At 48.5% G+C, this 14,464-nt stretch overlaps 1 protein-coding gene across 1 annotated transcript in view; it reads left to right on the top strand.

Moving 5' to 3' along the window:
* The window catches only part of MDGA1 (MAM domain containing glycosylphosphatidylinositol anchor 1), a 147,355-nt gene that overhangs the window by 107,494 nt on the left and 25,397 nt on the right, over positions 1 to 14,464 (top strand). The window contains exons 11-12 of the mRNA XM_086628441.1: positions 8,027 to 8,204; positions 9,267 to 9,290. Coding sequence (XP_086484567.1) covers positions 8,027 to 8,204; positions 9,267 to 9,290 — 202 coding nt within the window. The remainder of the gene's footprint in view (positions 1 to 8,026; positions 8,205 to 9,266; positions 9,291 to 14,464) is intronic.

Genomic DNA, 14,464 nt, shown 5'->3' with positions numbered 1-14,464 from the left:
CCTCAGCCTTTCCTCATAAGGGAGATGCTCCACTTCCTTAATCATCTTTGGGGCCCTGCGCTGGACTCTCTCAAGCAGTTCCTTGTCCTTCTTGAACTGAGGGGCCCAGAACTGGACACAAAATTCCAGGTGTGGCCTCACCAGGCCAGAGTAGAGGGGGAGGAGAACCTCTCTCGACCTACTAACCACACTCCTTCTAATACACCCCAGGATGCCATTGGCCTTCTTGGCCACAAGGGCACATTGCTGGCTCATGGTCATCCTGCTGTCCACCAGGACCCTCAGGTCCCTTTCCTCTGTGCTGCTCCCCAACAATTCAGTCCCCAACTTGTACTGGTACATGGGGTTGTTCATATCCAAACCAAATTTCTCCACTAACCAAAACTTACCCACATGGCTTTTCCAGATGGCACGTACCCTGCTGAGCAGGCAGGCATCTTCCCCAGGGCTGATACCAGACAGTTAGATCAGGATTCCCTATTAGGATTGTGCTGCTGAAATTTCATGCAGCTGACACCAGATTGGGATGCAATGCCACCTCAGTGAAGGATCAGAATATCATAAAGAAGATCTGAAAGACAGAAAACTGCTTGAGTGTTTCAGGTGAGATGAAACGCAGCAGTACAAATGCAAGGTCATGTGTGTGGAGAACGCTATCAGAGGAATCTGCTGCAGACTGGGAGCTCAGCAATGGGAAATGACTGAAGCAGAGGAACAATATGGGTGAGTGAGTTGACTTCAAGGAGCTGCTAGTAAGATGCAGGTGTGAGAAAGGGCAAATGTACTCCTAGGTGAAGCCTGAGATACTTCTGGGCAAGGTGGAGAAGTGCTACTGCATCTTACATGCAGGGCTGGGATACTGAACTCCAGTAAGTGGGATCATGCAGAGAGGATTATGGAGTAGCTCAGGGAAAGTGAGAGTCTGTGTTACAAGAGGAGGCACAGAGTGCTCAGCTTGTTTAACCTAGTAAAGCAAAGAGTGAGAGTCAGTGTGATTGCTGTCTATAAAAACATCAGGGGGTCAAGCAGCAGGGAGGCAAAAGAGCCATTAAAGCTGAAGAACAATGTTGGCACAAGATCAACTGGGTGCAAGCTGCTTGTGAATAAAGTCAGGCTGGAAATGAGAACATTAGGGTGGTCAGGCTCTGGAACAGCCGTCCAGTGGGAAGAGCAGCCAAACAGGAATGGCTTTTAAGATGGGATCTGGTACATTCATAAAATGAATAAGCAGAGGTAGCCCCAGTGGTGACAGAGGACTGGGCTCTGTGAGCCAGGGGTGTACTTCCCCTGCTCGGTCTCTGAACGCAGCCCTAATTTTCCTTTTTCTGAACTCCTGGAGGATAGGAGGGGGCTGGCAGTGCAGAGGGGTTTTATCCCTGTGTCAAAAGACAGAGAGCAAGAATCAAATCTGTGGTGGTCAATTGCAACATCAAAGACAAACCATCGTCCTCTGCTTTGCCCTGTGGTGCCAAGGTGACATCAAGGACCAGAATCTCAATTCATTGCGGTGTGTCAGAAAGTGAACGGGAAGAAGTGGGAGAGAAGGGCCAGATTTATGGCACATTTTTCTATCATTGTGGAAGATATTGGAGCTTCACATTCAGGAGAGGTTACTAAAATTCCCTCTCCCCACCTCCCTCCTACCCTTTTTATGAGCGTTTTTCATTCCTCTTTTACCAAGGAATTTGCAATGATCTTATTTCTACCTGTGGAACTCGTCTCCTGGGCTCTCGTTCTCCAGCGGTGGAGAATGGGTCTGACCTTTGGATAATTTACTTTCAGTCTTTGACACTGTAAACTCTGACACACATAAATCTTGTCATCATCTCTTTTCTTTTCTTTTCTTTTCTTTTCTTTTCTTTTCTTTTCTTTTCTTTTCTTTTCTTTTCTTTTCTTTTCTTTTCTTTTCTTTTCTTTTCTTTCTTTCTTTTCTTTTCTTTTCTTTTCTTTTCTTTTCTTTTCTTTCTTTTCTTTTTTTCTTTTCTTTTCTTTTCTTTTCTTTTCTTTTCTTTTCTTTTTCTTTTCTTTTCTTTTCTTTTCTTTTCTTTTCTTCTCTTCTCTTCTCTTCTCTTCTCTTCTCTTCTCTTCTCTTCTCTTCTCTTCTCTTCTCTTCTCTTCTCTTCTCTTCTCTTCTCTTCTCTTCTCTTCTCTTCTCTTCTCTTCTCTTCTCTTCTCTTCTCTTCTCTTCTCTTCTCTTTTCTTTTCTTTTCTTTTCTTTTCTTTTTTCTTTTTTTAACGGTAAGAAGCCCATGGCATCTAAACTCTTTGAAGTTACCTCTCTGCAAGGCATCCTGTAGCTTTGGAGGTGCAGCTGGGCAAGGTATATCTGATGAGGTAGTAGGGTATTTTGCATTGCAGAGCCCTGTGTTCATCCCAGGCATTGTTACCAGCGCCATAACAAAGCTCAGCCCCTTCCGGTCCCTTGGATGAGGTGCTTGGGTGTATCCTTCCTGGCTATCACCAGTGTAAGGCCACAGACGCTTCCAGTTCCATCATGCTGAGGGCAACAGTGTGATTATTTCTAGTCTTTGTGAATGATGCTCCCTTTGGAAGGAAGCAGCTGTATCTTACCTGGACTTGATTGGGATGAGTTCATGGCAGTCACATCCACAGGGGAAATCTGCAATGAGACGGTGCCTGCAGCCTCCAGGACAGAGCTATATAATGTGTCCAAGACTCTCAGCAAACTGGTAAAAATGGGAGACTCTTTCACACCCTGAGTGGTATCACCTGTCAGAGGAAAAGGGCCTTTCTGCTGCTGTCAACTTCTCCTGGCCCCTGGACCATGCTAAACAGGAATGTGTATGCCTGATGAGAAACTGGGAAGCTTGGCTGAGACTGTTCTCTGGGGCACATGAGAGAGACAGATGCCCTTACGCCTACTGCTGCCAGGGCACTGAACTTTGAAGACCACCTTGCTTGTTGGTTGCTCAAAGAGTACAGCCCACCCGCTGCATGGGCAGTTGGAGATTATTTTTTCCACATTATTGCCCCACACATGTTTCTTTCAGACCTTTTGGAGATACCAGTGCTTCCTGCACCACCAAGTGCCCCATTGTTGGTCTGCGATGGGAGTCACTCAGCCTAACGCCCCACCTGCATGTGTGCCGGAGATGGCATTTGTTTGTCATGCTCCTCTGCAGAGCTGTACGGGAAGCGAGGAAGAGTCTGCCGGAGGGAAGGAGACTGCGTGCGAGGCTGCTGTGCCACACCAGCCTGCCTTTGTCTGTTGTCTCCTCTACCTTTGGAGAGGCCGGTGTGGCTGGGGATGGGAGCTGGGAGGTTTCCTGGCACCCTAGGTCTGCAGTTGGCTGGTGAGGATGGAGCGGGAGCGTGGGCAGCCACCCTCGTCTCCTTTGTGCTGCAGGAAGGAGCAGCCAGGGGAATTTGAATGAGGCTGAGAAAAAAGGGAGACAGTGAGCACGTGTGGAAAAGGTTTGGAGGGGAGATGCTGGAAAGCAGAGCTAGCGCTCGTGCCCTGAGCTGAGAAGTTGCTGCAAAAGCTGGACAAGTAAGGAGAGAGTGTCAGGAGTGAATAGCAATGCTGGGAGGCTGGATGCTGGCAGAGCAGTTCCTTTGCCCCGATCAGCTTGTTGGGGAATCTATACAGTTTTAATACATGTTTTTCTTGCTGGTGTTTGCAGCAGCGCCCTGGTGCATGAGCTGGTTTAGCTGGCCACAGTGGGACAAGCACTGTCTAAGCATCACGAACCAGCTCAGATGATCAGACGGGGTACTGGGCAGACAAGACCTACCAACAGGATGTGATGGTGAGGAATGAGAAAAAGCAGACCTGGTTTGCAGGTCCCAGAGGCTTGACAGCTAAGTACCTATGAGCACGTGAGTGTGCTCTCCCTTGGTTGGTAATACTGCTTACAAGTGGCAGCGGAAAGGGTCAGGTTGCACACTGAGCGTGTGAATACATACGTCCCACGCAGGGCTGATTTTGCCCTTTGTAAGGTGTTTTTAGTCAACCTGTTCTGCAAGAACACTCTCCTCTCTGCAGCCTGTGTAGTATTCACAGCCAGCTGGTAGAAACTGTGGGTTTGTTTGTTTTTTCTCTTCCCGTCCCCTCCCTCCTGTTATTGGAAATGAAAGGAGGTGAAGGCAGAGATGAGGCTGTGCATTGCGCTGTGCTCGTGTTCTGGCCCCACTGGCAGCATCCCGAGCCTGGTGATGAATGAGCTTGTTGCGTTAGATCCTCCACTGAGGCTTCAGCATCTCTAATAAGGTGGCCGGCGCTTCACTGTCCTCTGCGCCTGCCTCTGCTTTATTAACTGCACCGCAGCAATATTAAGCTGGAGCACTGGGCCAGCGTGATCAGAAGCAGGAAGGAGGCTGAGGAGGGGGTGAAGGGAAGAAGATACCAGGGTAGCATGGGAGAAGAGCACGCACGGAGCAGGAGAATGAGGGCAGCAGCAGGCGATTGGAGCAAAGGGTTAAAAAATGGGTTCCTGCTGGATAGATGCATGCAGCTCTGCACAGACTTGCTGCTGGCAATCAGGGAGGCAAAGGATGTTTAGGGAGGGAGAGACAGAGCCAGACTTTGGCCTTAATGTCTCTGTCTGTCAGACCTGTGCTAGTGACTGCGAGCTGGCACCTGCTCCGCGTGCAGAGAACTGGCTGGAGCTGTCTCCTTTTTCTTCCTTGCACAGATTTCTTTCATGCCTTTTAAACTGTGCTGGCAGCGCACCTGGCCCTTTCCCCAATGGCTGCAGCTGGCCCGGGGAGAGACATTTGGCCCATGTCGGTTTTCACTCGGGAGAGTCATTCCCTCCAAGGGCATCCTGGGCTTGTCGGGATGCCAGGACTGTAGGCACTGTAGTGAGGATGTGAGAAGGGCAGCCTCGCTGGCTGCCAGTTGCTGTATCTGTTCAAGGTGCAGGTTGAATAGAGGAGACAGGACACAGGCGAAGAGAAGAGTTGGGTCCAAAGTATTTTGTGGAGGGGAGAGACCCACTAGCTGTCCTAGGATGGAGGTGTGAAAAGTTGTCGCTGGTGGCAAACAGGCCGGTGCCACCTGCAGCCACATAACTGGGCTCTGGGCAAGGCTTCTGCTGGTGCTGAAGGTTCATTTTGCTGACAGACTTCTTAAGCGCAGCTATGGCCTGCATGGTGCGAGATGATGGAAGCCCCTGGAGCGCAAGTGAAATTAATGAGTCCTTGTAGCGTTCCCCATATAGGTGTGTAAAACCAACTTGATGGCATACTCCCTTCTGTAGGCCTGAGGGATTGTTTTTTCAGCTTCATCCCAGCAGGAGTGGAGACGTGTATTGATGGGCCAGTGGATTTTTCTCAAAGGGAATTTCTCCCAGGGTCTGAGGTGGATGATTTTGCAGGGGGAAGACAGGCACGTTCTTCTGCACATCAGGACTAAATCATCGTGGGAAGCAGCCTGAGGAGGTAGGGAGTCCTAGGGGAGAACAGGGAGCCAAGATGCCTGTCTTGCACCTCCTCACATATTTTCCCCAAGTGACTGTGGCTGCACTTTACCTCCTCACAGGGCTAGAGCTGGACTCCGATCTTCTCTCTCTTTCTGCCCTTGCAAAACTCTTCTCCCATGCTCTAAGAGGATGTATGTCCCAGGCCCTGACTGTACCTTTCCCATTACCTAGTGATCCAAGTCTTTCATGGGAAGCAGGACAATTGCAACCATGGAGGTGGATGTGCCTTTATTAATTTCTGAATCACAGCCAAACCTGTGTGGCAGCCAGGTATTTACTTGGTTAAAGCCACTTGCCTGTGAGGATAGACTGGACTGGGGGACCTAGAGCTTTGCGGTCCAGACTGGCGGCTCATTTCTCAATTTGACCTGAATTAGGTGATACGGGAGAGTAAGTGATTTGACATCACTCCCAGAGGCTTTAGATACCCAAATTCCACCTAACTCCCAGCTGAGGTGGAATTTGCACTGTCTAGATCTCGCCCTCAGGCTTTTCTCTGACTCTCCATTTTGTTTCTCTTGTAAAGGTTATGTCTAGACGAGGGAAATGGCTCCTGACCTCCTCCTGTTTGCTGGCTGCCTTCCCAGCACCCCAGCTCATGACAGCCCATGGGGAGGAGCTTCCACCAGCCCCCCCATCAGGCTTCGCCCCCAAAAAGCCCCATACCAGGAGCCATACCACTTCAGCCTCCTGTTTCTGGCTTGTGACCCCTCCTCTCCTCCCAGATAATTGAGGGTCTGGTGCTAACGATCCCGGGTGAGGTCGATGCCGCTGGGAGCCGGCTCTGCTCTTGCTTGGCAGCGTGGCAGTGCGGAGGGCTGGCAGATGGGAGGGCTGAGCAGTAGGCATGCCAGTTGGATCAGCACCCAGCTTGCGTGCGTGCAGATGGGGCCTTGTTGATATGAATGGATCCTGGCAGCATCCCGATGCCAAGTTCACACTTGGTTCCCAGAGGCACTGCCCTGGTCCTGCCCGCTGGGACTTGGAATGCGCCGAGCTGGGGGAAGGCACCAGCACAGTTCCCAGCGCTCTGACCCATCTTGCCCGGGGAAGGTGGAGGGTGCAGAAAGCAGATCCTCAAGCAATGTGCACCCTCATCTCTCTAAGGCAGGTACAAATTTGTTGTTCACCTTGAGAATCACATGCAGCCATGGATTCCCAGGGGCCAGTCCCTGCCCTGACACAGTACCATGGCAGGACCTCGTCCAGCCCTGCCTCTTCACTTGGGAGCACCATCCGAACTGTGGGCAGGTCAGTTCAGGTGAGAAGGTGGGTCCTGGCCATGTTGGGAATGAACAGAGCTCTGGCATGGGAAGCCCTCCAGTGGCAGCCATTGCTTCTGAGTTTGAACTTCAGCTATGTATGTTAGGGCTGGAATCAGGCAGAGGAGGGATTGCATGTGATTTTACCAAGCCATACATCTCATTGCTCCCCTGCCCTGCCTCGCTGATGGCCTTGGCTCCCACCATGCCTTTGCTCCAACTGCTTGCCCCACACTCTCCACACGAACGGGTTTGCTGTAAGCCTTCCTCCCTGCCTGCATCCCTGTTCCAGTCATCCTTTAACTTCAAAGTTAATGATGAACAGGGAGCCTGCCTATCAAGACAATTGCCTTTGCAATGAAACCTGTCAGCCTAGAGGATATATCAAAGGCAGGGCGAGGCTTAATGTCTGGGACAGTGGACACTGGGCCACAGAAAGCCCTGCCAAAGGTCTTTTTACCAGTTCCAGCATCCCCAATAACATATCTTGCCACAAGGATCCAGGCACTGCAGAACAACAGGCAGGAAATTACATCTTTACAATACAATCCTTGTTCTTGTCCTTCCCCCGCCAAGCAAGCATGACTGTGGCCGGGAAGTTTCACTGACACGTAATTCATCATTTTTAGTGGTGGTGATTTTTGACAATGATATTTTCCCATTGTTTTCTTGAAACTTCCCTGCTGCCTTAGGAGACTGAACAATGTTCAGCTGGTACAGTTCAGCTCCTTCCTCAGCGGACACCAGAGAGAGGGGGAGCCTATGGGTGACTCCAGAGGACCACTGACTTGAGCTAGACCCCTTGCTCTGGTCTGTGAAGGCAGCGTGGGCTGGAGTTCAAGAGTGAATCCTATGGAAGGGTGCTGAGGAAGTATGGCAGTAAGGAGGTCCCAATGAAGTTCCACAGGACCCAGGCAGCAAATGAATGAATTCTGCAGCAGTGACTGTGAACTGAAGGGTATCTTGGCAAAATGCCATGCTATGTGTGCACAGAACCTTGGTGCACTAATGGAGATGAGCTGGGTTCGTTCCTCCCCACTTGGAGACATTGGTTCCAACATATTGTTGCTCCAGAGCCCATAGTTTGGGTTGTCCAGTCAGAAGGACCCCAATGCTTTCCTTCAGGGAGAGCTCAGGCTCCTGATCTCTGGTCTGTACCAGGGCTGGAAATTTTCAAACCAATTCTGCATGAATATCTCATTGATAACCCAGGTGTATTTGTATAGGAAGAGGAGGAATAGGGTGTTAGATGGTGGATAGAATCCCTCAGGTTTCCAGTTCTAGAATTTTCGTAACACTGTGGGTTCTTTTTCTATGCAGCTGGCTCAGAGAAACACCATCCAAACCTTCATTCCGGTGCAGAAAATGGAGAAAGGCCTGTTGCTGGAGCACATCTTGCCCAACCTGAAAGTGCCTCAGAGCTATGAAGTTCGCCTGACACCCATCACCAGCTTTGGGGCTGGGGATATGGCTACCCGCATCATCCGGTACATGGAACGTAGGTGTCTCCTCCTCGGTCCTGACTACGAGAGCAGGTCCGAGCCTCAGGCCTAGGCACATGGGCATGCGTAGATGTTGTCTTCTCTGACCGACCCTGGGGTGGATCTCTCTGCTCTACAGAGTTTTGATGGCGCAAAGCTATCAACGTTTGGCCGTATTTTGGCCAATCAATGCAGAGCACTAGATACAGACCTCTGAAAACTAGTTTCCTAGTTTTCCTTCACTCAGCAGCAGTGACTGGCACTCTCCACTCCATAGGCAGGAGACCCCTAAAGCCCCAGTGCCCAGTCAGGCCATGCTGCAGCATCCCATGGCACAATGGTGTGTTTTAGAGGACCGCCACTGGACGCTGCTATTAGCCACATGCCCATAAAAGTAAGAGGATTTAGGATTTCAGGGGGCTTCAGTTCTTTCCAGAGCTGAATGCCCAATTCCTTTTCTAACTAGTTACTAGTAACCTATAGCTCTGTCCAATACCCTGAATCCCAGACCATTCCATTGATGTACAGTGACCATGCTTCTCTCGCCAGCATCCCAACAGCTCATAACTCTCCCTGTTCCTGCAACCCTATAATTTCTTTACTGCCCTCAGGAGTTTGGACCCTGTATTTCAGCAGAAAGTACAGATCCTCCTCCTCTGGTGCTTGCATGATTTCACACAACCCTCTTGTCCCGTGGAGTGACAACCTATCTGGTGTCCACAGCATACCTGTTTTCTGAGACTGTTTTGATGTCTCTCTTAGATACCAAGCATTAGCTCCTAGTGGATGCTCCAGAAAGAAACTGCTTGGGTTGCCAGAAAAGGGTTCCCCTGTGCAATCCTGGGATCACCCCTTAGGTGGGCTTAAGATCTGTTGCTGCTTGGATCGGAGAGTCAGCATCTTGTTCTGTTACCAAGGCGGACACTGAGCACTGCTGTTTCACAGGGATGCTGCAAGGAGATTTGTGCATCTATGACCTTTCTTGATGTGTTTGTTTTATTTTTGGACTTTTATTGTGGTTTGCAATTTGAAGGAATACTGGCTCTTCTGACTTGTTGTTTTTCTGTTTCCTCTTCTAGCAATCAACTATCCCAGCCCAACAGGTAAGCAACCATACCTTTGTATTTATGTTTTGAATGTAATGCAAGTTACTCGAGTGCTCCAGCATATCAAATGAGCCAAGCAGCTGGATACACAGCTGACTTTGCCAAATCTTTTTCCCCAAAAGAGGATGAAGTTGCATACAGTAATAATGCTTCCAGTAAGTAATGCCATTTGTTGTACCTCGAGTTATTGCCAGCAGATACACACAGGAGCTATGCCTCCTACTCACACCTCCTATCTCTGTGACTGTGATCTCTAGGCTGTGATCTTGAACCCACCCTCCCTCTAACACTAGTGATCTGCATCCAGTAACCAGGTTATTAAATGTTCCCCAAAATATCTGTGTTTAAGGAATGTATAACCTCCATCCTCTTCTGACCAGGAAAGATACTTTGTGACATCTCTGCAGGCTGGTATGGAGCAGTCTCCAACTCAGATCTAGTTCCTCTTCCAAACTCCTTGAGCACAGTTCTTTTCTTCTTCCCCTCCAGTGTCATCACTGTGTACTTGCTCACTTACCTTCTGGTTATTCCTGCCCAGATGCAGGCCCATCTCTGTTGAGCACCCAGAGTTTCCATTGATTTTGAGGGCAGAATATGCAATGTCTCAGAACGATGGTCTTTAACAAGAATGTGATAGTGCCCATCAAGCATAAAAGAGGATTTTTAGTATTCTGTAAGTAGTGGTGGAGTGATCTCCAGGGTATGAAACAAAGTCCCTTTGCTTTAGTTGTTGGATATAAGCCCAGATAAAGCTCTTGGGCAGAGATGAGCAGAAATGGGTGGTCCATGGAGAGCAGGTGGTAATATGTGACTATTTCTTTCTCCCTGTTACCAGCTGCTGAGTTAAACTAAAAGAAGCTGAAACAGCATTCAACCTTTTAGAGAGTACTCTATGTATGTGTAGGCAAATGCTCCTACTGTAGTGCAGGGTAGCAGTGAGAAGGAGAAGCCAGGATTGGGCAACAGCAGCTAGGAATTGAGATGTGGGGTTATGTTGTTGGGGCAGCCAAGAAGCATTCACTCTTGCAAATTCACACTCTGAGAATGGTTTGATGCATCATACTCTGCCTGAGAGCAGGAGGTTCTTATAGACCCAAAGGGATTTTGTGGGTCTAATTCCTGATTCCCTTTGCTTTGCTTTTCCCCTACTTTCTGATCCTCTTTAAACATTCTCCATGGAAGACTCGCTGGGAAACGCTGAACGTATTGCCAGGGACCCACTCCAGAATGTGTCCCTCGTTACTCACTGGAGGAGGCACGCGTCCGGCTCGCAGGAGGAGCTGACAAAATCTGGCCGTTTGCCACTTGCTTTTGCACTATGTAAATCACTGGTAAAGCCAGAGCAACTTCAGTTCTAATTGTGTCAATCTCTTGGGGTCTGTGTAAACTGAGCCTTCAGACTGCTCGCCTGCGGCTGCTTTCGCAGCTTCGTTGAGACCAGAATGACTGCGTGAAATTTGCCTGTGGTGGAGGATAACTCAGCCACGCTTGTACTTTCATGCAGCAGACACAACACTTAGAGTTTCTCCTTGATATGAGTTGTCCAGCCTGTGCTGGACATTGGGACTTCTGGGCCAGTCATCAGGGTCTTGCCTGTGAGTTCATGCCTTGAGATTAACTGCCTAAATTTACACCAACCACACTTGCTTTCAGATATGCCCCTTCCTTTCCAACCCCCTGCCAGTGAAATACCAGCTCAAAGACTCTTAATTCTGTCTCTGGGCCACAGCTCAGTTCACAGCCTCTCAGCCCAGCAGCATGGAAATCCCTGCTACTACTTCTTATTTTCCCACTTCCCTTGCTACCGGCACCCCCAGGAAAAAAGAGCTGGGACAGGATTGTGAAGGTATCCTCATGTTAGGCTGCCCAGCAAAATTCTGGGAGCAAACACTGAGAGCTCTCAAGTGAAAGGCAAAGATTAGATGATTAATGCCTCTGGCAGCCTGATCCAAGGGCATGCACAATGGTGATTAATTTACAAACTCTGAGAGTCACTTAATACAATTATTTCTTCATGCATTTTCTCTCCCAGCCTAATAAGATGTTAATGACATTGGGGCCGGCATGCATGTGGCATGGTTGCAGAGCCAGGTACTGTGGTTATAATGCAAAAGCGAAGTAAAAGCAGAAGACATTGAAGATTTCAAATATTTAGAGGTTAGCAGTAAGGCTGACCGTAACTCTTAAAAATCAGTTAATCTGGTTCTAGAAACCAGAATTTATCTCAAAAAACCCTCTTAGTGTTATCTTAATTCTAAGGTATTATATTAAAGATCTGTTAGAATAACTGCTTATTTTAATGTCATGATTAAATTCTAGTACTGAGGAATGTGCTCTGTCCGTCTTACCTCTCATCTGCAATTTTGCTTGGATATAGCCTTCACTTCCTAACCCAAACGCTGCAGTGCTGCCCTCCAAGCCATTCCACCTCATCAGCTGTGAATGGTTTGGTTTCCCTGGTTTGAGCAGATGTAGCCTTGCAACCTTGGTGATGAGGGCATTAAGAAGCATATGGGATTGCTAGGTTTTTTTTTCCCTTGGCCAGTGTGTCTTACCCTTCCAGAGCAGCAATGCTATTTCTCATATATCTGCAGAGTGGCTGTGTGTGGTGCTAAAATGTTTTGGGATCATGGACAAGTACAGTGGGTGATGATCACTAGGGTCATCAATCAACCAGATGTTGATTTTTGTAGATGACCCTGGCTCATTACTTACTGTCTATTGCTTGTGTGTCCTGACTCTGATAACACCTCATAGTCCAGAGGAATCTGAGCTTGCTGCCCCAGTGTGAACATGTGGGAATGAGATGTGAACCCTTTGTTTAGAGTTGGATTCCTCAAAACTGTGCCCATTCCTCAGGAATGTGTGTAACATGAAGGTTAAAAAAAGTGACTGCCACAGAATCCTTGTATCGTGATGGCAAATAAGATTGTCTGGGCCATATTATTCCCTTGTTGCAGATGGAGATATTAAAGCAGGTGGCAATCCAGTATGAACCAACTAGTTCATAGAATCATAAAATCATAGAATTGTTTGGGTTGGAATGGACCTTAAAGATCATCTAATTCCAGCTGCCCTGCCATGGGCTGGGACACCTTCCGCTGGATTGGGTTCCTCAAAGCCGCATCTGGTTATGGTATTGTGAAGCTTTCTTCCATTACTGGTTATAAACGCTTTAGAAACTTGCCGTGAAAAAGGCTGTTAAATGCTGTTTCTTAGATCCCAACGTACTCTTGAGGTCACAATCCAGTTTTCATTGTCTTCATCTTCTAGATGGAGAAACTGATCTCCAGAGAGAAAGCGATGGCCTGTGGCTCACTCAGCAGGTCTGTAACAGAGCTGAGTCTCAGAGCATGGTCTCTTGTGCTCCAAGCCCATTTCAGTCATCAGACCACAGTTAAATGACAGGCAATTTTATTCAAATGCACTCCATCTGCTATTCACCCATAGTGGGCTGCTAGAATAAGATTATTGGTTTTTTGCATTCATCTGGCAGCCAGAATTTCAGGGCCAGGGACGGCTTCCCCCTAGAGACTTGAAATTAAAACCTCCATTATGTTTCTCAAGAAGGCAAAGCAACAAGAATTGCTAATAGCCATGGCAGAGAGTCTCTCCCTTGGGAACGCAGCGAGGTGTCTGTAACCGGGAGCAAACATCTCTGCACTTTAAGCTACTGCCACTGCAAAGCCTGCCAAGGAAATCTGTTTGGTGGAGACAGTGCTAACTCCAGCCTTTGAGGAACCAGGTCTCCTGCCACCTCCACCTCGCCTCTAACAATCCAGAGAACAACTTCTGTGTTCAATATTTAAACCCGCTGATTAATTTTTAAACAGGAAGCTTCCTTTGCGCTGCAGTGCTGAGCCAGGATCCCTGGCAGATGGTGTGAGTTTGCAGGAAGGTTTTCTTCACACTGCCAAGGTCAACAGTAAGATCACTGCTGCAGCCTGAGACACAGCAGGTCATTTAAAGGTTTTCTTTTTGGCTGGATCTGCGAGGTTTCTCCTGGTGAGCTTCACTGATAACCATCCAGAGGTGACGTGCTGGCAGTGTCCCAAACCACATGGAACATATTCTATTTATTCCGGGCACCTCCACTTCTAGCTCAGAGAAACACCAGAGCTTTGCCATCCTGTGGCTTGTTTTAAACCAAAGGACCAGGAGTCAGAGCATCTGGGCTCTGTTTCCAGCTTTGGCACTGCCTGCTGTGACCTTAAATGTGTCTGTCTATACTTCTGTGCATCTGTTTCCCCACATGTAATGCAGGAGGTATATACAGCAAGAGGCATCACTGCCTCACAGAGATGTTAAAAAGCCTTGTTCATTAGTTGTTGCAAAGTGCCTTGAGATCCCAGGCTAAGCAGAGGCAATGTGCTGGAGTTATAAGCTCCCGCACAGCAAATGGCATTGCACATAAGCCTGATCATGTTGTGGTATCTGTGGTGCATAGGGCCATTCTCTATTTTATGTTCCCTGCTAGAAAGATTGCCCTCTGGAAGTAAATGCATCTGAGTGAGAGGAGAGGATGGCGTCAGGGCCCTGTTTTGGCATTAAAAGAACTATCGTCAAGCTTTTGAGTCTTCTTCTCTGAGCAGTCTCATCCCATCGTTGTCATGAGTGTGGGGGACTTCTTACAAATGAGGCACAGTAGTCCATCAACTGGCATGACCAGGCCTTGGCACTAAGCTGGGAATACCGTCCTCAGTCCTCTTGTCTTGCACAGCTCACTCTGATCTCCACCTGAGCTTGGACTTTCTCCTTAATCTGCCACTCCTTTGGTTTTTGTGCCTCAGCCCGTGTGGGTTTGCTCCCTCTCATTCAATTGCCTGGCTGGCCTCTGTGTTACAGCTTTCAGCTCTGCTTTCCCCCTGATATTCCCTGTTAAGGGAGTTTTGTGCTGGAGAAAGATGTCACCTTTCTCCTTTGAAGGTCCACATGCACAACAGGGTCAGAGGTGCAAACCGTCCCAGTCCCTTCGATTGCAAAAAGACAGTCATGGTGGATCCTGCTGTGTAGGGTAACGCCATTGTAAGAGAAAACTTGTGTCTTCTAACTGCAGTGGGCAGCCTGTGAACTGGAGCCATGTAAATGTTTGTCTTCAGTCTGATGGAGAGAAGCTGAGGATGTTAGACCAACCTAGCAATATCAGAAAGCTTGTGGGCTCCAGCCTCTCC

This window comes from Tauraco erythrolophus, chromosome 2, assembly GCF_009769465.1.
Source record: "Tauraco erythrolophus isolate bTauEry1 chromosome 2, bTauEry1.pri, whole genome shotgun sequence".
Lineage (NCBI taxonomy): Eukaryota > Metazoa > Chordata > Aves > Musophagiformes > Musophagidae > Tauraco > Tauraco erythrolophus.
Note: the sequence above shows the minus strand (reverse complement) of the source record. Positions and strands in the feature narration are given on the sequence as shown.